We start from the raw sequence: 19,441 nt of genomic DNA on the forward strand, positions 1-19,441 counted from the left end.
TAATGTAATGAAGAAAATGAAACTTCAAGATATTCAGATCCAGATTTCAGAACTCAGTAATGACTTGAAGAATCTAAAGTCTACAAAAGATGTGTCTGCTGTTGTATTACTGTAAGCTGTTCAGCAGCTTATCAAAAAGTTCCAGAAGAAGTTTACAGAGAATAACTCTGAGAATATATACAGACTGTTGCTTCTATTGAAGTATGTGGTATGAATCAGATCTGCTGATTGCCAGCTTAAACAAGACAAAGATCAAGAGCAAGATGATAAAGCAATAATTCTGAAATATGTGAATCTGAATGCACAGGATTCTTATGCTGCCAAGGCAGGCATGAAAGCTGCAGCTACTGCTGCTATTGGCAAAGACTTTTAGGGGGATATCAAGATTGGCTCTACAGATGATGATATTAATCTTGATGCTGAAGAAGAAAGTTCTGATGATGCTGTTGAAGCTGTAAATAGAATTATTTGTAATACTAGCTCAGATATTCTACTTCTGAATATGGATAAGAAGATGCAAATAGCTTTGCTTGAAGAATTCACTGCCAATGCTGCCGATATTGAAATGCCTATTATGGAAAAGTGTGGATCTGATAATAGGCTGATGGCTGATGTGGAGCATATTGAGTGAATAAAAATAAATGATGATGATAATAATAATGAAGATTTTACAGAAGATTCTGGCAATAAACTCTTTAATCTGAACTGGATGCTTCATATAACCGGAGCAGAGACTTCTGATTACTTAACTGTGTGTTCTTAGTTGAATTTGGACTCCAACAGACCAATGATTTCAAATGTCAGACTGGAGTCTTGGCAAGTCACTGGAGTTGCTTGAAAATTAACTCAGAAGATACCATCAGTTAATAGAGATATTCTTGCAGATGAAGCTGGACTTGAAAAAAACTGTACAGTATTGTGCTTTAATTCTTAAAGTAAAAGAGCAGCAGTTGACAGAACTCTATTATTTCACTTTAATTATCTGTTCAAATAGAGTGATCACTAACTAGGTTGACTAGATTATTTGTTTCTTCTGTAATACTATTTGACTGATTCTTTTTTATGGTGTTCTGAATAGTAGTAGAATCACTAATGAAAGTCTTAAAAAATATATTGTTGATAAAACAATGTTGAAATTCAAATATAACAATCTTGACAAGAATGACCTGACAACAGTCTTGACTGTCATTATCACATTATATTTAACATGGCATCACCAAATGTACCACACCCCTGATGATCTAGCTATACAGCCTGAGACCCCCAAGCCTGCTGTATGACTAGATAAACTCTTTCTTGGTCTGCTTGACTGACCAACCAAAAACTTGTTTCAGCATGTGATACTTGATGAAGGCCATAAGATCAAGAATTCAAGAACATCTGTCTACAGAGCCATCTTCTTAATTTCAAGAAATTATATTTGAATTGTGTCAGTGACTCTGATAATGAACAGAGCTTCTGATTTGTCCAGCTTTTTACAGTTACTCAATAAAGAATTCTTGCATACAAACTTTGATTTTCAAGAGATTGATGAGCCACTAAAAGTCTATAAAAAGGCACCCATGTATAGTATGGATAATTTCCACATTCTTCATCTGTTACTGTACAACCAGCTATTTCAATGTGGCTCAATATTGTCTTATTCTGCAATGCTTGCCTTGTCTTGAATTCTAAACTGTATTCAGCTTTGATGTACTTATGACCACACAATGGATCTTGAAAGTGAATGAGAGATTGTCACTATCAGCAGGAATATCTCTAGTTATACTGTGTGAATAATTGAATGTCAAATGATACAGATCAAACAACTTGTGCAGTATTACTGAGTGCATTCATATCTTGTTACATCACTAAAGAAAGAATCTGCTGGTGATATACAGAAATCTTCTGAGAATGAAAACAATATTAGCAGATGCTTTGATATGACTGTCTATTGATGACTTAGACATGTGTTCTTCTCTTTTATCTTGGAAAATCTATTCATGTTGACAGTTGACAAGCACAAAGGCAATCTTTCTCAAGATATTAACTGAAAATGGCATTTGTTCCAGAAAATTGTCTGGTTGATAAGCAGAATAATTACTGATGCTAATATTTCCTGAATTCCAGCAGACTGTATATGAATCACAGAATTTCTTTTTGCCACAACATCAAAATATTCAACTTTTCTCAAGATTATTCAAAAGATTGTTGATACTGAGAGATATTATCTTCTTGTTTTTGTAGCATATCTGACTGTTGAATTTCACATTGAAGTCTTTCTGAAGCTTTTAGAGTACAATATTCTTTTCTTACAGACTGGTCAGTTATCTCAGAAACACTAAAAGATACAAGATATCTTCAATAACTCTACCAGTAATATTGAAATTCTTGTGGTGACTTATAGTACTTGCTCACTTGACATTAATATTTACCACTATTGCTTAGATATTGTCATAATTAAACTAGCAATTAATATGAATACAACTCTTCAGGCCATGAATAGAGTCTACTGCCTCAGTCAGACACAAAAACAGCAGATTTAAATTCTCCATGATGTAAATATCTTTGATTGTTTTGTTGAGTTTAATCAGATAAATAAAATGATCTCTCAAATTATTGGCATGACACAGGATTTCTTTAGTAATCTTAAGAATGAACTAGCTGTATGACTAGATGAATCTTCAGAGAATGCAGACATCTTTATTAATGCTGAGGCAGAGAATAATACTGAGACAAAGAATAATACTGTAGCAAATAAGAGTGAGAACATTGTATATAAATGAGTGAATAACTTCTATTGTGAAATATTTGAACAGACTTGCTTGTGATTAGAATACTCAGACATAATGGACCTGGGCTTAGATAATCTAATACTGCAAAAGATCTGGTGAATGCTTAGCTTACTTTTATTGAAGAAGTTAGTGATAACCAGCAAAGCAGTCCTTGTAATACAATCACCAGTTAAGTAGTTGACTACAGAACCTGAGAACTCTATTACAGTGTCTTTGAAAACAAATACAGATCTGCCTCTACAAGATTCTGCCTGTTCAGTAGGTTCAAGCTTGCAAGAACCTTTACAAAATTATCTATTATCTGAAAGAGTCCCCATGCTGGGTACACCATCACTCATTATGCCTGAGAAATACATGAATCTTGATGAATTATTCTTAACAGATCTGAGCAACTTGCTGTGTTTGACTGGAGACAAAATAAATGATGGGAACAAGAAGAATGAGAAACTGGATAGTAGCAGAAAGCAAAAAATTCCAGTTTGCATATAGTCTCTATATAGCATCAAATGATTAAGAGTTTCTGAGAATTTATGATATTTTACAGTTTGATTTGTTACTCACAACTAAATTAAATCTTAGTGAGTTTCTTACAAAAATAAAAATGTTTGCCTTATATTTAATTGTGTAAAGTCAGAACTTCAAGTAGCTAAGAGTACAAAGTACTGACAGGAGTGACAGCTTGGCCCAGTGAGTAAAAGAAATGATTAAAGAATAATTTGGTGAAGCCCAGCAGGCCCAGGGCTATCACAAGTAGAAAAACTTGTCCAGAGCAAATCTGGAGCAACAAGAAAATCAAAAATGTGGCCTGAAGCAAAGCCAGAACAATTATATGGTGCCAAGAGCACTAAGACTGTCCACAGCATGAAAAATTAGACTAAAATTTGTGGGGCATGGGGGGCCTGATCAGGATTTGCTGATGTATTCTTACAAATATTACTTCAAGATTTGGTTTAATTATTCTGTCTGTCCATCTGTTTGTAAATGGTAGGCTGTTGATATTTTTTGTTCAATTTCCAGTTGTACTATTAATGTTATTCAGAATTTGCTTGTGAATCTGATATCTTGATCTGTAATTATCTCTTCTAGCATTTTATAGTTGGCAAGTACATTTTATAGTACTACTATTGCTATGTCTGGTGCTATTATTGTCTCTCTGAATGGTATAAAGTATCCATATTTTGTTAATTGATTAGTGATTACTAGTATTAAGTTATACTTCTTCTCTTTCATATTCTTTAAGTTTGGAAGTTTTATGATGAAGTCCATTGCTATAAACTTTCATAGTTCTTACAGTTATAGTATTGGTTGCAGTTTTTCATATAGTTAGTGTTTGCTGGCTTTGCTTTGTACACACATCTTACATTCTTTAACATGTTGTTGAATATCTGTTCACATTTCTGGCCAATAGTAAGTTCTTGTAATTTTCTCCATTATCTTGTTGGTTCTAAAATGTTTTGTAGTGATTGTGTCATGTTCTTGTATCATTACTTGTTTTCTGACCTTTTTGAGTATATATATCAGTTTATAATATAGTATCATTTCATCTTCTTTCTTAAAGTTTTCATTTTCTTTATTAATCTTTCTTGTGTATTTGTCTTTCTTTATTACTTTTTTAATTTTTTCTTTAATGTCTGATTCTTCTGTAATGATTCTTGTTACTCTTAATATCTGTTGATTTAGAACTATATTCTTTGTTTCTTTTAATTTTTTAAAGAATGTTCTTGAATCTTGTTCTTTTTTCATCAGATCTGATCTTTAACTTAGTGTATTCATCTAGGCATTCTCTATATCTTTGCAGTATCTTATCTTGAAGTTGTAGTGTACTAGTATATCTGCATATCATCTAGCTTGTCTTCTTGTAAGCTCTTTTGTTGTTATAAAGTATTACAGATTGTTATGATCTGAGATAATTTCTATCTGATGTTGGTTTTCTTGCAGTTTGATCTTTTATTTCTTCAGTAATACTACTATTGCTAGTAGTTTCTTGTTGTGAATATTATAGTTCTGTTTGACTAGTGTTATTGTTCTTGTGTAGCATGTAACTAATCTCAGTCTTTCTTGTTTGTCTGATTGTTGTAGTCTTTCTGCTATTATGCAATCTAATATATTCATGTCAATTACACATCTTTTTGTTGAATTGTAGTGCCTTCTCATTTCTTCTTTTCTGAATTTGTCTTTTATTACTTTAAATGCTTGTTAGCACTTTATTGTTCACTTGAATAGTTTGTCTTTCTTAAATAGCTGTATGAGTGGTCTTGCTTTCTTTGAAAATTCATGTATGAATTGTTAGTAGTAGTTCACTAGTCTGTAGAACATCTGCACTTCTCTGACTTCTTTTAATATCAGTTACTGTAGTATCTTATTGATTTTTCCTGATTTCATCTGTATTTCTTCTGTTGACATAATGTGTTCAAGATATCTGATTTCTTTCTTGTGAAAGTCATACTTTTTTAGTTTTGCTGGTAGATTATACTTCTGTAGTTTTTCTAGTACTTTCTTGACCTTTACAGTGTGATCCTTTCAGTCTTCTTTGGTGTATATAATTACATTATCAAGATATTTTGTTTCAGAATCTGTCTTTCATTTGTTGCCTTTTTTGATTTGTATCCAATAGTAGACATCTTTAATGTCAATTAGAGTAAATTATATTACTTCTTTTAATCTGTCTTGCACTTCCTCAATCAGTAGTATCAGATAATAATTTTTGACTGTAATGCTATTTAACTGTCTGTAATTCATATATAGTTGTAGAGTTCTGTCTTTCTTTAATGCAAACAGTATTGAGTATTCTGTCAGTAATATTGACTTTCTTATGTAATCTTTCTGAAGATTATTCTTAATATATTTCTTCACTTCAGCTGATTCTTTTTTGTTCAACCTGTATATTAGCAGTTTTATTAGTTGTTTTCCTTCTTGTAGCTTTATCTCATGATTTTAGAGTTCATGCTTTAGTAAGCTGTTGCTCCAATTTCTCTCTCTGAATATATTAATGTATTTTTAAAATTTTTTTAATAGAGTCTTTTTGATTTTTTTGTCCTGATTATTCTTTTGTACTTGCAGCTGTACTAAGTTGTTGAAATTCTTTGTAGTTTGATCTACTTTTTTATCATGAGTCAGATTTTTATTGGTCTTTTTAATGTTGATTAATTGTTTTTCACACAGTATCTTCTGATTAACCTAACTTATTACAGCTAGTATTTTGTCTAAGTTGTTTCTGAGTGTAAATCTTTAATCATGGCTTTCTGATTCAAGAGAGTATTTACAGTTTGTCAGCTTAATCTTTTCTTCTTACTAGTTAATTTCTGAATTGTGTTATTTCAATCAAGAGTATCCCAAGACTATATTATAGTTCTCTAAATTCATCACTTCAAAATACACTTGCCCATGATGTTGTTCTATCTTTATTCTGATAAAGTATATCTCTTCTTCAACTCTATTCAGAATTCCTCTTTCCAGTCTCAATAAGTAGTAGAGATATTTCTTCATTTACTTTATAATGTCAGGTTGTTCAGTAAATCTTCTGTTAATAAATAGTTCAGTCACTTCTGAATCTACTAAGACTATTGCACACTTTAATCTAAGTAAGATTATTATAATTCTGAGATAACAGATTTGTTCATTAATAACTAATAATCTTACTTGCTTATTTATGCTGCTTACAGACTCTTATTTATAACAGCTCACTCATTTCTCAAATCAACAAGAGTTATCTTGAATGCCTGATTATATATTATGCAATTTTTCTTGTTAGTACATTAGATTTTATGTATTCTTCACACATACTTGTTGTCTCTATATTCTATACAGATTTCACATTCTTCTAAATCATGCAAAAATCTTGCCATTTTCCAAAATTTCTTGTTTTTATGGAATTTGTATTAATATTTGTACTCAAATTTATTATGACAAGAATAATCTGATTCTTTCATCTCTTTTTGTTTTTCACTCCAGTGCTGTTCACATATTATTATTACTAATAATCTGTTGTTTTCTTTACATGTTATTCAGTGCAACTAGTTGTCTTGAATTTATAATATTCTTGCTGTTGAACATTTTTTCTCTTCAAGTATCTTATTTTTTATAAGACTTTATTTTTTTATGACATCTTTTTCATATTTCTCAAATTCTAGTATTTTCCAGCTTAGCTCTTTTTTCAGTTTTGATGTGGGCTTTTCTTTCTTGCTTAACTAATATTCTTTATCATTGCTATTATCTTGCTTCTGGATTGCTTGCAGCTTCTTCAGTAATTATAAATAATATTCATCATTCTTTCTATCTTAATGAATAGAGCAATTATCTTTATAGTAAAAGCTTTAATAAATTCTGGTGTAATCTGAATATTTTATATATAAGATATTCTGTAGATCTGATATCTTCTATTCTTCTTTCTCAGTATCATATCTGCAATACTGGCAATTCTTGATGTTACAATTATAGTCTTTATAATATATGAAGTCTTCTGTAATCTGTGTTTATCATTCAAACTCTTCTTGTTATTTCTGGTGAAGTATATATAAATATTTATAGATCAGATATTAAGCATGTTTCTTGTGTTTTGAATCTTGAATTTCATTTATTTTTTGTCTGTAATAATATTTACAGTTAAGTAATCAAATTCTCCAATCATTACTTAATTTATTTCTTGTTCTCACACATAATTCTTCATATAACTCTCATTATTTGTCATCTAGCTTGTTTTAGTATTTTAATTTACTTTCCAGCTGCTGGAGTAGCTTCAGATAAGCTTTCATAACTTAATCTTTAAATATCTTTCTGAACTGTTATTGAAGTTCTTCTTCAGTTTACTCTTTCTAAGTTATTACTTGAAGATATTATTTAACTTTAGAATCTTCTTCATTTTCTTTTAAGATTACTCTGAGTTTCTTCTCTTTTTAATCTGTCTTCTTTACTCTGCATTATCTTACTCAGTATTCTAGCTTGATATAATAAAAGTATAGTTTTTTCTTTTTTCTTCATTCTTTTTCTTTCTTATCAAGAGTGTCAAACTTTATCATATTCAGCTTCATGAGTGTATATTTATAGAGATCTGGTTGTACTTGCTTACTCTAGCCTCAATTTCCTGTATAATTTAATAGACTGGCTCTCTTCTATAGTGCTTTTTCTTGTTTCTCCATCTTTCATTTATAAAGTTGATTTTCAATTCTGACTGCCACTTCAATTATTTTCATTAAAGTGTATAGTTATTTCTTTAATTATACTATTTTATCTTTGATCTCATCAAATAGTTCTTGATAGAAAGTGTCAGCTAAGACTTTATTATTTTAATTAGTGTTGACACAGACTTGCTGGAATCTTATAGTGTAGTCTTGTAATGATATCTTTTATTATATATGATGTAGTTGCTGGACTGTCATATTTCATTTCTTAACTTCTTCAAAAGTGGTTTTCAATATCTAAATAAAGATGTCATAACTATTAATAATTTTAAGCATGTTGTTATTCTGATCATCTTCATCTTTCTTACAGTAATTCTACAGATAGATGTTGAACTAATCAAATACTGCTTCACAAAGATATAATACTGCTATTATTATTTTATTCTTGTTATTATTGAGTTCTTTGTCTTTTATATTTATGTAGATGCATAGTTATCTCAAGAAAGCTTGTAATTTTTCTTGTTTATTCTTGAAGAGTTTCAGTAAATTAACTTTAACTTTATCTTTCTTTTCCTGTTGTCTGGTAGATAGAATAGCCATAATCTGAATTTTAAGCTACTTATTATAATCTTTTAATTTATAGTTCTACTCTTCAAGTTTCTCAGTAATCTGTGCAAGCTGCAAGATTCTCTTTATAAGATCTTGAGCATTGGCAGCTGGTGCTTTGAATGCAGATATAGTTCCTATATTTTATTAGATCTTGATATAAGATAAAATTATATCTTTATTTTTTAATATGATACAGAAAGTTCTTTCTTTATATATAATCTCTAAGATCTCAAGTATATTCTTTTCTGAGTCAGAAGTGATTAATATATTATGTATTTATGTGATACTCTTGAATTTTTGAGAGTTAAAGAGTATTACAGTAAGTAATAACAGATTAAGATAGTAATCAATAGTTCAATAGTGCTTTAGTTAAGCTAGCAGTCTTGCTCTGATGATAAAAAGTTTTCATGCAGATGTAATAAAGTCAGAGCAAGACTATAGTCTTCTCAAGAGTAGCAGAATCCAATATAATCATATATTATTACAGAACTTTGATAGTATAGAAAGTAACCAAGATATAAAAGTATCTGATTTAAAGATATCTAGTAGATAAGTAAGAAGATTGATTATAATGAACAAGTTCATTAAATCTCTGATAATAAGTATTCTTATATACATGATGCTTCTCTGGTGATAATCTTGCTAAGCTGTCCTATTTATTCTACTGTAATATGTTTGCTATATTCTTTAATTAATTCTATTGTGCTCAGTGTAATTGGTCAGCTTATCAGTTCTATTATTAGTTACATGATTCTTGCCTTAAAGTTCTTCCACAACAGTCTGTAATTCCATCTTGTCAGGTTTCATCTAATTATCCTGTGTGTTCTGTTTTTGTGCTGCAGGATTCATAACAATAATGTTAGTCAGACAGTTAATGAAAGATGTAAGATTGGTCTAGACAGAGATTAGTCTGATAATAAGTAAAAATAATAAAGAAAATCTACAAGACTGCTTTCTGTAATACTCTGAAAACCTTTAACTTTATTCATTAAACAAGTAATAAAATAATTAAGCAAAATTCAGATGTTTCTGATTTCATTTTCTATCTGAGACAGAATAGTACAAACTAGAGTTGTTAAATGAAGAAGCTCAGATAAACTATCTTTAGTAGATTCTGTTTCAAACATGAGGTTCACAGTTTTGATTTCATAATGTGATGCAGGATAACAGCACTTTATAGAAGAGTCTTCAAGATAAAAAGTAGTCTAGCAGTAATAGTATTTAATAGCTTTAGAGTCAAGCTTATAAAACTCTTGCACAAGTACACTCATGCACTTTATATTATACAGACAACACAGATCAGCTATATTAAAACTATAGTATTTCTCTTAAAGTCTTAGAAGCTGACAAACAAGTCTAATAGTGGATTCTGAAACCTATACTTATGTCAGAACAACAAGAAAGACAGATGAAGAGACATATATATTATAACAGATTCAAGTCTGATATTCTAAGCAATGCACACACAATTCTTGACTGGCATTCTATATATATGATACAGATTTATCTAAGCAGTCTGTAAATATTAAGTATATACAGACAGAATACAGAAGAGTATCTTTCTTATTATAAGAAATAAAATCTTTTGACAACAATATTATGATAAGCTAGACTGAAGAGATAACAACACATGCATCCAGATAAAGTAGAAGAAAGAGAAGAAGAAAGAGAGTAAAGAACTCTCTATTTATATTCATACAGCAACACATTAAAGTTACTAGTTTTATAACTTGTTGATAAACAAATATAACAATGGACAACAGATAATATAGCAACCAGATAAGCAAACAAATAAAGAGACAATAATATAATAAAATGCTGGACTTTCATAATAAAATAATTAATATTCTATAATAAAGAATATGAAGGATGTCTACTATAATTAGTAGTGATACACATGTGAGATATCTATATAAACAAGTGATAGAGATGCAGAAGCCTGTACATTCAAGAATCTATAACACTCCATTAATGACAGGAGAGCTATAATGATGTACAAAAAAACTATCTCAGTAGTCTTATATCTTGGAATCTGAGGTCTTTAAAGGAGAAAATAGTATTACAAATATAGATCTAGACCAATCTTGCATCAGACAATGTCAGATATTTGGGACATCATGTGGCCATATCTCTGAACATATAAGGATCACACAATCCTTACAGATTGTGTGAACCTTACTGTTCAGTCTTCTAGTTAGCAGATCTATACATTTTACACACAACTTCCTCCCATTAGTTGTGGGCATCACACCCATTTAGCTCTTTTGTATCTCAAACCTAGAAGAACCTATGAAGTCTATGTTGGATCCCCTCCTAACACTATCTGTAAATCAGCAGTTAAGATAAACTGATTTACTGCTGCTTTGCTCTCTGTTGTATCTGCTTCTTTCTCTTCCTTCTTTACTTTAATCACATCTTCTTTCTTTGTTTAGTTGCAGTTAAACATATCTGTGTCAGGCCTGCCTCTAACTGAAGACAGTAGAGCTGATTTGGTTGAAAGTATGATTAAGTAATCTGAATAGGCTCACTCGGATAATTCTTCTGCACTAGTTTTATGCTCTGTCTCTGAATCAGAGACTCCAACTAGTGAGGAGGCTTCTGAAATTTAAAAAAAAAAAAAAAAAAAAGAAAAAAAAAAAAATTCATTATAATTTGGGTTGTGCAGGTGTTGTGTAAACACTTAGTTAGTTTCTAGTAATTGAAAAGCTTCTGAATTAGATTCAAAACCCTCAATTGGTGCATTATATGTTCTGAATTCTATATGTTTCAGACTCTTTATATGTGCATTGTAAATATATGGTTGATCTACAGTTTCAAGCTTGCAATCTGTGGTTCAACAGGTCGCGTCGGATAAATGTTTTCTGATGGTTGCCCGAAAAGCTCATTTTTCCGGTATGGTAGCTTCGGCCACCCTGGCCAATGCAATCCTCAGACTTCCTGGATTCGAGACGGAAATCTTCATCGTAATTTGGTCAAGACATCAATTGAAAGACTGACAGTTGGAACTAGTTGATAAGTAGCTCTGCCTCACCATCACCAGACTTGACATCTTCGCCTCTTATCCCGATGTGCACAAGAGTACCGGTCGGGTCCGCCGTGCTGTTGGAAATAAATAGAGCCCAGTGTGCTCTATCCCCAGTGCCAAATGCAATAAGATGAAGGGTTTGTGGAGCATGTCCAACATGTACTATTTCATGTCTCGTTTTGCCATGAGCACGAGTTCATTCCCAGGGCTTTTTTTTTTTTTTTTTTTTTTTTTTTTGACAAGGTGCTGGCCCATATTCATGCTTATAAAATGTATAAATATCTTAGCTGTGCTTGCTTCTTCTCTACTTATGTGATGGCAGACTCCGCATTCGGGCAAAGGCCTATACCCGAGGGCTCATCCAGGCAAGACCGCTCTCACAATCCTCCGCACACGTTGCAGCAACAATTTCAATCAGCAAGACTGGCGGCAAAGCATCAGTCTCTCAAAGCACTTTGCATTCTCTGAAACTCAGGCAGACCCCATCGCTGCATCCACTCACACCTCACCACATTGTCTATGCTAGCCCTTTCACTCGGCTCAAGGACTAACATAGATTGCATCATGTCATGAAATGATTTTTTCTCTTCAGTGTCAAAGGCCTCGAGCTTCTTGCTCTTCCGCGAGATATTTATCTCCGCAAACCGCTGGGTCCAGCTCCGGCTGGTGTTGCCATAATACTGCCGCAGGCTCTCCTTGACATTTTTATGGCCATCTTCATCAAACCAGTTGCCGCGGGTCTCCCACTTGCTCCACCATTGATCCGGAAGTTTACCAAATGTCTCAACATGCTCAACAGTAATGTCATCCTGCGAGCCGGGGAAAGCTTCGAATGGTGGACTAGATCCAAAAAGGTCCCAGATCACACACCCGAGCGTCCAGATATCTGATGGAAAAGAAAGCAGTTCATCCGCAAAGCGAGATTCCGGCGGTGATAAGGGGACTGGTGCATGTGCAGTGAATCGCTGTGTTCTTTGAGGATCAAAAGCTTCTCCAAAGTCTGTAAGTAGAATGGAAGAATCGGCCAACTTGATCTCATCACTTCCAAGCCCCAGCAACACCGGGAAAACAACCTTAGAAGGAACCCCATTATCAAGGGGTAAGCCGTCTGCACGAACAACAGGCTCCTCATCAGGCCTTCCACCATTTATGTACAGCTGTTCGCGGGTCATGCTCCGAATATTTGGCGGTAGATGAAGGAGAATATTCCCAGCGTGAAGATCTGTGTCATCTGGTTTAGACTCTATAAGCCAGGTCAGGTATGTCATAGCACCAAAACATACCGCCGTGAACGACCCCCTGAGCATGTACAAATTGCAGTGCCAATATCAATTGGGATGCAATGGCTCTAGCGACTTCAAGCTGGAGAAGGCGGTGATAAGCCATGTCCTTTGCAACATGAATGCTGACCCTCGCAGCATCCATAACCAAGCACCGATGCGTCCCATTCGGCCCAGAGAAGGTGAAAGAATCAAGCAATGTCTGGACTATGGCTTTTCCGGGCAACGCTGATCGAGACTTAGCCAGTCGTAAAAGAATTTGTTCCTCATGAGTGCGCTCAACTGATTCTGCAGTGGAAATTTTGAGGGCGACAAGTTTTTTCATTACTTTGTCTTCAGCCAGCCAGGTAGTGGCAGACCGTCCAAATCCAAGTTTATGGGCAATGACATAGCGGCCTTCCTGGAACTCGTCACCAATCTTTACCGGATGGTACCCGCCACGGACATAGTAGTCCAGGCGCTCGACACCTTCCTCGACATACGCATACTTGACTTTGCTTGGTTCCATAATGGTGGGCATATTTTTGGTTGGGGTGAAAAATCGAATCTGTCGGCAGCAGTACTGCAACGCCTTTGCAACGCGGGCGCAACTGGCCATAGTCATCAGCAAGCAATGATGGGAAGAGGGTCCAAACAGAGTGGAAACTCGAAGAGGGTGAGACGTAAACAATGCAAGCGAGTGCCAGGAATGGAAGGTGTTTTCACGCCAATGTTTTACGAAGCACCTTCGGTTAGGAGGTGATAAACTGGCCAATCAGAGGCCGTAGTTTTGGCAGAGCTGGGCAAGCGGAGTCAACTCACCGATAAAGCAGGGGTTCAGCTCCCCCAGCTCTGCCGCATGTCGGGGTCCGTGCATCCTGCCGACAGTTTGAGGTCACACCTCGCAATATTCTTCCTTTTTGATCCTGAATACGGAGTACGGAGTACATCGATCGCATTGGGTCAATCTAGCGGCATTCGCGGGGATAACGCGCATCCTCTACACCCACAAGGGCTTTATCCCTTTTCATGGTGAGGCCCCCGACTGCAGTCTGGAGGATGAGAACCAATCAATACTCAGGCGGCAGCAGGGAAATGGAAGCGAAGGCTGAGCAAGCATGGGTTGAGTCATGATCGCGGAGTTGAGAGACATCTCTGTATTTATACGGCTGCTCGCCTCGCTACAGCAGCGGGCTCAGTTCAATTCTTCCATCGTACTCTACCTGGAGGCAGTATTATTTAATAATTACTCTCCGCTGCAAGTTTGTTGTCTTAGTATCATGTCAACCTTGAACTTGGTCAAATTTTTCTTCCTGCAACGGCCGGCGAGCGCTACAACAGTTAGACAATACATCGCCATCGCGTACCAAACTGCAAGAGACCAAAAGATACATCCAACAGCCATCCTTATTCGGTAAGTAAATTGGTACCGTGCAATTTTCGGGTGGGGAGGTAATCACCATTAAACCGTTAGATCAGGTATACATGGAACGACCACCATCGGGGGCAAATATCAAAAGGTTCCCAAGGGGGAGCATTTGACCCTGTGCTTCAAGGATGGAGAAATGTCAGAGAAGGGTACACACGTCGCTAGTCATGGCTATGTCAACTCGAGACAGGACTGGGAGATTCGCGAAGCATCGCACTCTCCTGAGAAACATGATGCCACAGTTGCCAGAGGAACCGGGCGTGCTATCTGGCCAGCTGAAGCGATGTTTGAGATTGAAGTGGCTTTCGGCCATGTGCCAGACGAAACAGAGATCAAACTGCCCGAGGAGTGATTCGATCAGCAAAGGGGATTGCGTGCGCTGGTGTTTGCGGACAGGATAGCTCAGACTGCATCGACACCGAAGGAAGAGAAATGTTTATAATTGACAAGTAGCACCGAATCACTATCACCCTCATTCTCACCAGGGCTGCTATGGAAGCCACTTTCATATCTACTGTCCCAAAAGATGGCATCCAGCACAGGGCTGGTGCTCTTGCTCTGACTGCCTTTATCATCAGGTCCAGCAGGTTGGAAGCTAGGCACTATGGTCAAGACAGCCCAGCAAGCAGCAAAGAAAGAATATAGACTGATAAACTGAGAGAGGGAGTGCTTTCATAGACAAGGGCAAGACATGCAGTGCTGCCAAAGACACCAGCAGAAGGAAGAACAGGAGCAGAAGAGGAGACAGTCAGCATGACAGGATCTAGAACTAGAGAGAACATGATGGTCAAGAGGGAGCCAGAATTGACACTTTGCTTGCTGTGTCAATTCTGGCTCCCCCAGACAAAGATGAGTGACCAGGTGAGTGAGCATAAAAGTGAGCCACAAAAGGAGGTGGCAGATCCAAAAAGTTGTGGCTGTGTGTGGAGGGAAGGGCTGTGGCCATGTGGATTGATTCATGTGGTTATCGAGGGGCGGTGGTTAGCAGGAGGCCAAAAACAGCACTAAAAACAGCCATTTTTGGCCGCTGGCTAACCGTCACATCGTTATATGGAGTATATATTATTAATTATATTTACATTGGAATTATCTCTCGCCCTGCTTTTATCGTTATACCCATCAAAAAGCATGCATATATATATATATATATATATAGGTAGTACATGTATTCACTGAAAATAAAAAAAATGAATTCGAAAAGAACGAGAGGGGCATGGATAAGATTTTGGACTTGGAGAAATGGACTCGCGTCCTCCGTAGAGTCATCAACCAGGAGAGCCTGCCGTTGCATATCTAGACATTATGAGAGAGCATATAATAGCATAACACCGTCAAAAAGTATGTGAAACCTCTCGAAACAGGTGCACAAATATATATTAGAATGAAAATATAAAAAGAAAAGAGTTCCCTGCCAGGGAAGTGGAGGCAAAAGCCAAAATGCGAAAAATAAAACAGTGATCACGGCGCTTTGTTTATTAAGTTGAGAATTATTTGGGGTATATGCGCGAAATTAAAAAATGAGAAAAATAATCTTTCGTCGAAAAGGGAAAAAACTGTGTAAAGGATCGTACACAGCCTATTTTCCTAGGCGGATTGATTCAATTGCACGGTTCTAAGTATCTAGCAAGCTTGCAAAATACCCGACTTCTTTGTTGCACGCATATCGGTCAGGCCGCTTGCATTAATTGCCGGTACGGATGCACGATAAGGCCCGGGTGAAGGTCTGGCCAGTACTCGTTGGTCACCATTCACGCGTGTCTGAGGGACAGGAATGTGTGTCCGTTTCATCGCAGCAGTTGGAGAAGTCCAAGAAGGGGGTCTTCGAGGGCCAGAGGCAGGCGGGATCTCAGGCAGAGGACAGTTTGGTGGTGGCGCCGGAGGCGGCCCGAAGGCCATTTGCGGCAAGCTGCGTTTGGGGGAAAGGTTGGATACGTGGGAGCTTCGTGACGGCGGAGGTGGTGGGTAGTACCTAAGTGGCTTTGGGACATTCGAGATGGCTACAGCTCTGGAGGCTTGCGACTGGAAGCTTTGTGGTGGTGGTATGGGAGGATATCTAGCCGCTGTTGACAAATTTGAGATTGCCAAACGTTTTGGATTTTGTGTGCTCTGTGGTATCAAGGTCATAGGAGGATGTTCTGATGGTAATACGCGTGGAGTCTTGGCTTGCAAGCTTAATGGTCGCCGTAGGGATGTTGTGCCGTCCTCGCGTGGGTGTCGCGCGCACGCGGTGGATTCTGTCCCCGTCAATAGTGGCCAGCGATATTGTGGCGTTTCCTGAACCGTTCTCTCACTCTCTTTGTTGATAGCTGGTGGCACAAGAAAGCCTCCAGATACAGGGGAATACATGTCAACACTGTGTTCGGATGTCGAATATCTCCGTGGTGGGAGCTGGTATGTTTTTAATTGGTTGGCTTGTCGGCTCATAGCTTCTGAAGTACCGATGGCTGAATGTCGACTTCTTACACTTGATGGTCTGACACCATCACGAGCGATGTGAGGATACATTTTTGTCCTCGCTCCTTGCTCGATTGGCGCCAGGCCCTCAGGGCTCGAATCAATTGATGTTTCCGAATCATAACACGATAGTTGCGCTACAGCAGCAGCGGGTGTTACATTGGGAACAGGAGTGATTGAGCGAGGCTGGGATGATCGCACATTTACCGCGGAAGAATATCGTTTGCTGAATACCGGAACACTAAAATTGGGTGTAGACATTAAAACCGGCCTCACCACTTGGGGCGAAACGTATTCCGGCCTTGGCTGCTCAAGAGTGCCGCTCTCTCGCCGAAGACAGGGCGGTCCTCGAACTGTGGATATTGGTCGCGAACACGTATCCAAAAGCGGGCCATTTGGCTCATTTCGAAAACCTTCAGGGGATCCAAATGAGCTTTTGGTCATTGCATACTTAGGACCTGCTGAGGAAGACGGCGGGGACGAGCCACAGGAGCTAGAGATGGTCCTGGTACCAATGGAAGCATATGATAACCGGCAGTTATCTTTTAAGCGATCGAAATCACTGCCTGTGGTTGCTGTCGAAGGAGAGGGAGCTTCGATTGACCGAGCCATAGATCGACGATTTGCTTGTAGGATGGCAAGGCCATCGAGCCGCGATTGCGTCGATGGAGAGAGTGTAGACGAAGATACTGATACTAATGACCTATTGGCAATACTATTCTTATTTTGATCGCTTGCTCGTCGACGATCCTTTGTTGCGGGCTTTCGCATCGATGCCATGCTTCGATACCGATGAAGAGGTTGAGGTGTTTCATCAACCATGGGGGTCTCAGGAACATACTCCTGCCCGCGTAAGCCCTCGATCTCACGGCGCATCGTGATCAGCCAGGCCGCCAATTCATTTGCATTGTCCAACACTAGTAAAAATGACTGTGTCATCTTTGGCGAATCAGAGAGTCGGAGCCGAGACAAGAAGCCTCTCTTATTGTCTACAGCCGTCGTACCATTCTCGTCGAAAGTATGCGAAATTTGGAGCACCCAATGCTTCCCTGGAAGAGCATCGCTAGCAAATGCGACAGAATTCTCCCCGAGTTCCAGAACCAGTTCAGGCAACCGATCGAAACTACCGTCAGCACTATACTGAAGTAGATAACCACTAGTGACCAGCATGTATATCTTGCGAGACCACTCAATTTTGTGAATAGTGTCAGTGGCTTTCATGACGTGTTTATGATCCTTTCTCCCCTTTGAGTCGATCGTATAACTATTTTCTCGGCTTTCTTGCTTTAGTAGCTCTTGGATCCGCAAAATCGCCTCGGCTGACATATTTGGTGCAGACAAAACCGCATGTTTAATGGCTTGAGGGTAAGCCTTGAACAACGGTGGGGGCTTCCAGTTAGTAATTGCCTGACCTTTCCGTTCTTTGACTGATTTGGAAAGCTTTGGGGTTGAATTGAGGGAACCGTTGGCTAGAGATGGAACTGTCGATTCGCTATAAGACTTAGTTATCTTGGAGGATTGTTTTGTGCTGGTCGGCGTAACCTGATCCTCGCACATTGGACTGACATTGGTAAACGGCTTTGAATCCACAATCGGAGACTGGGAACTAGCGCTCTTCGGGCTATTATGCCGAATAGATTTAGTTTTGTTGATAAGGCTTCTGAGTGACGATTTTGAGGTCTCTGGTTTGGGTGCTTTCAGAGGGACTCTGTCTGCGGATGTTGAGCCGGTAACCAATTCCGGGGGGGGTGGCTTCGGACGCATTGACGTCCGCCTGTTGACGGATGTTTGAATTGGCGGGAGCTTCGGACGTGCCCGAGGCCCCGGCGTAGGTGGTTGTTGTTGCGCATCCATGAGGCTAGCTTAGCCACACATAATTTCTTCTGAGCAATTGGGCTTGCTTCTGGCTTTTAGCTATCTCAATGGCGCAGCAGTTGGGAGAGGTTACGGATCTTAAGCTCTTCCGGAAACATGGCAACAGTCAGTAAGTGTTTTCATTAAGACCACTAGAAATGTGAGAAGGGCAATTTCGGGTACCAACAAAATTGTGATGATGGATTGGATGACGCAAACGAGAAGCTTCAAGGAAAAGGAATTATCGGTCGGGTGGAGTCGAGATTTTCTGCAATACAAGAATAATAAACTGGGAATTGTTGACTGCCGCGTGTTATCGTCCACAGAGAGGCGAGTATCGTGGACGTAACGCTGAGCGGACTCGGGTCGCATGTATGGAGTACTCCGTCACCAGATGTTCTTGACCTCCAAGTTTTCATCAATGATGCGTGATTGCAATTGGTATGCCAACAACGGAGATCCGAGAGACAGGTGCGGATTGATGATGCGCACAAACTTCCGGAGAGGAGAGATCGGCATTCCCCAGAATGAAGCTGGCAGTAACAATGCTCCTCCGGCCAGAAAAAGGTCGAAGGAGCACGCGAAGCAACAAGTACCGCGAAGGACAGGGTTGACTACCTATATAACTCGTCAAATGGCTCTGGCGTGACTGGGTACTTGGCTGTCACACTCGGGGTTTCTGGATCTTCCTGTTGGCCTTATGATCGGCTGTCTTGCGACAAGCTGTGAGTGGCCCACCCACGAAACCGGGCATAATGCGAGCAGGATCATGCAGAGAGTTTCGTCCTCGGCAGGTCCGTGTCATCAGAAACAATCGAATCTTCTACCAGTCCATGGACGGGGAAGTGCCCTACTCAATCTCTTGCGTCAAACATGCACGCGGTCTCCCGCAAAGTGAAACCAGGCAATTCGCGGCTCGA

General features: G+C 38.0%; 5 protein-coding genes across 5 annotated transcripts; 3 read left to right on the forward strand and 2 right to left on the reverse strand.

The window, feature by feature from the left end:
- Positions 1-16: 16 nt before the first annotated feature.
- Positions 17-631, forward strand: CIMG_13434 (uncharacterized protein; the record flags this gene model as incomplete). Its single annotated transcript, XM_004446116.1, has 3 exons — positions 17-111; positions 184-208; positions 374-631. The coding sequence occupies 3 exons, from the start codon at positions 17-19 to the stop codon at positions 629-631; spliced, it is 378 nt and encodes a 125-aa protein (XP_004446173.1).
- Positions 632-1,127: 496 nt separating this feature from the next.
- Positions 1,128-1,667, forward strand: CIMG_05188 (uncharacterized protein; the record flags this gene model as incomplete). The annotated part of the gene is made up of 2 exons (XM_012358394.1): positions 1,128-1,274; positions 1,482-1,667. The coding sequence occupies 2 exons, from the start codon at positions 1,128-1,130 to the stop codon at positions 1,665-1,667; spliced, it is 333 nt and encodes a 110-aa protein (XP_012213817.1).
- A 10,295-nt stretch (positions 1,668-11,962) lies between these two features.
- CIMG_05190 (CMGC/SRPK protein kinase) lies at positions 11,963-13,403 on the reverse strand (the record flags this gene model as incomplete). Its single annotated transcript, XM_001245748.2, has 2 exons — positions 11,963-12,768; positions 12,809-13,403. 2 exons carry the CDS (start codon positions 13,401-13,403, stop codon positions 11,963-11,965), a joined length of 1,401 nt encoding a protein of 466 aa, XP_001245749.2.
- A 661-nt stretch (positions 13,404-14,064) lies between these two features.
- On the forward strand, positions 14,065-14,565 carry CIMG_05191 (uncharacterized protein; the record flags this gene model as incomplete). The annotated part of the gene is made up of 2 exons (XM_001245749.2): positions 14,065-14,198; positions 14,259-14,565. The coding sequence occupies 2 exons, from the start codon at positions 14,065-14,067 to the stop codon at positions 14,563-14,565; spliced, it is 441 nt and encodes a 146-aa protein (XP_001245750.2).
- A 679-nt stretch (positions 14,566-15,244) lies between these two features.
- Positions 15,245-19,440, reverse strand: CIMG_05192 (uncharacterized protein). The gene is made up of 2 exons (XM_001245750.2): positions 18,709-19,440; positions 15,245-18,627 (listed from the first exon to the last, which is right to left on the reverse strand). The coding sequence occupies exon 2, from the start codon at positions 18,519-18,521 to the stop codon at positions 15,834-15,836; it is 2,688 nt and encodes an 895-aa protein (XP_001245751.1). The 5' UTR covers positions 18,522-18,627; positions 18,709-19,440; the 3' UTR covers positions 15,245-15,833.
- Position 19,441: the final 1 nt, after the last annotated feature.

This window comes from Coccidioides immitis (assembly GCF_000149335.2).
Source record: "Coccidioides immitis RS genomic scaffold supercont3.4, whole genome shotgun sequence".
Taxonomy (NCBI): Eukaryota; Fungi; Ascomycota; class Eurotiomycetes; order Onygenales; family Onygenaceae; genus Coccidioides; species Coccidioides immitis.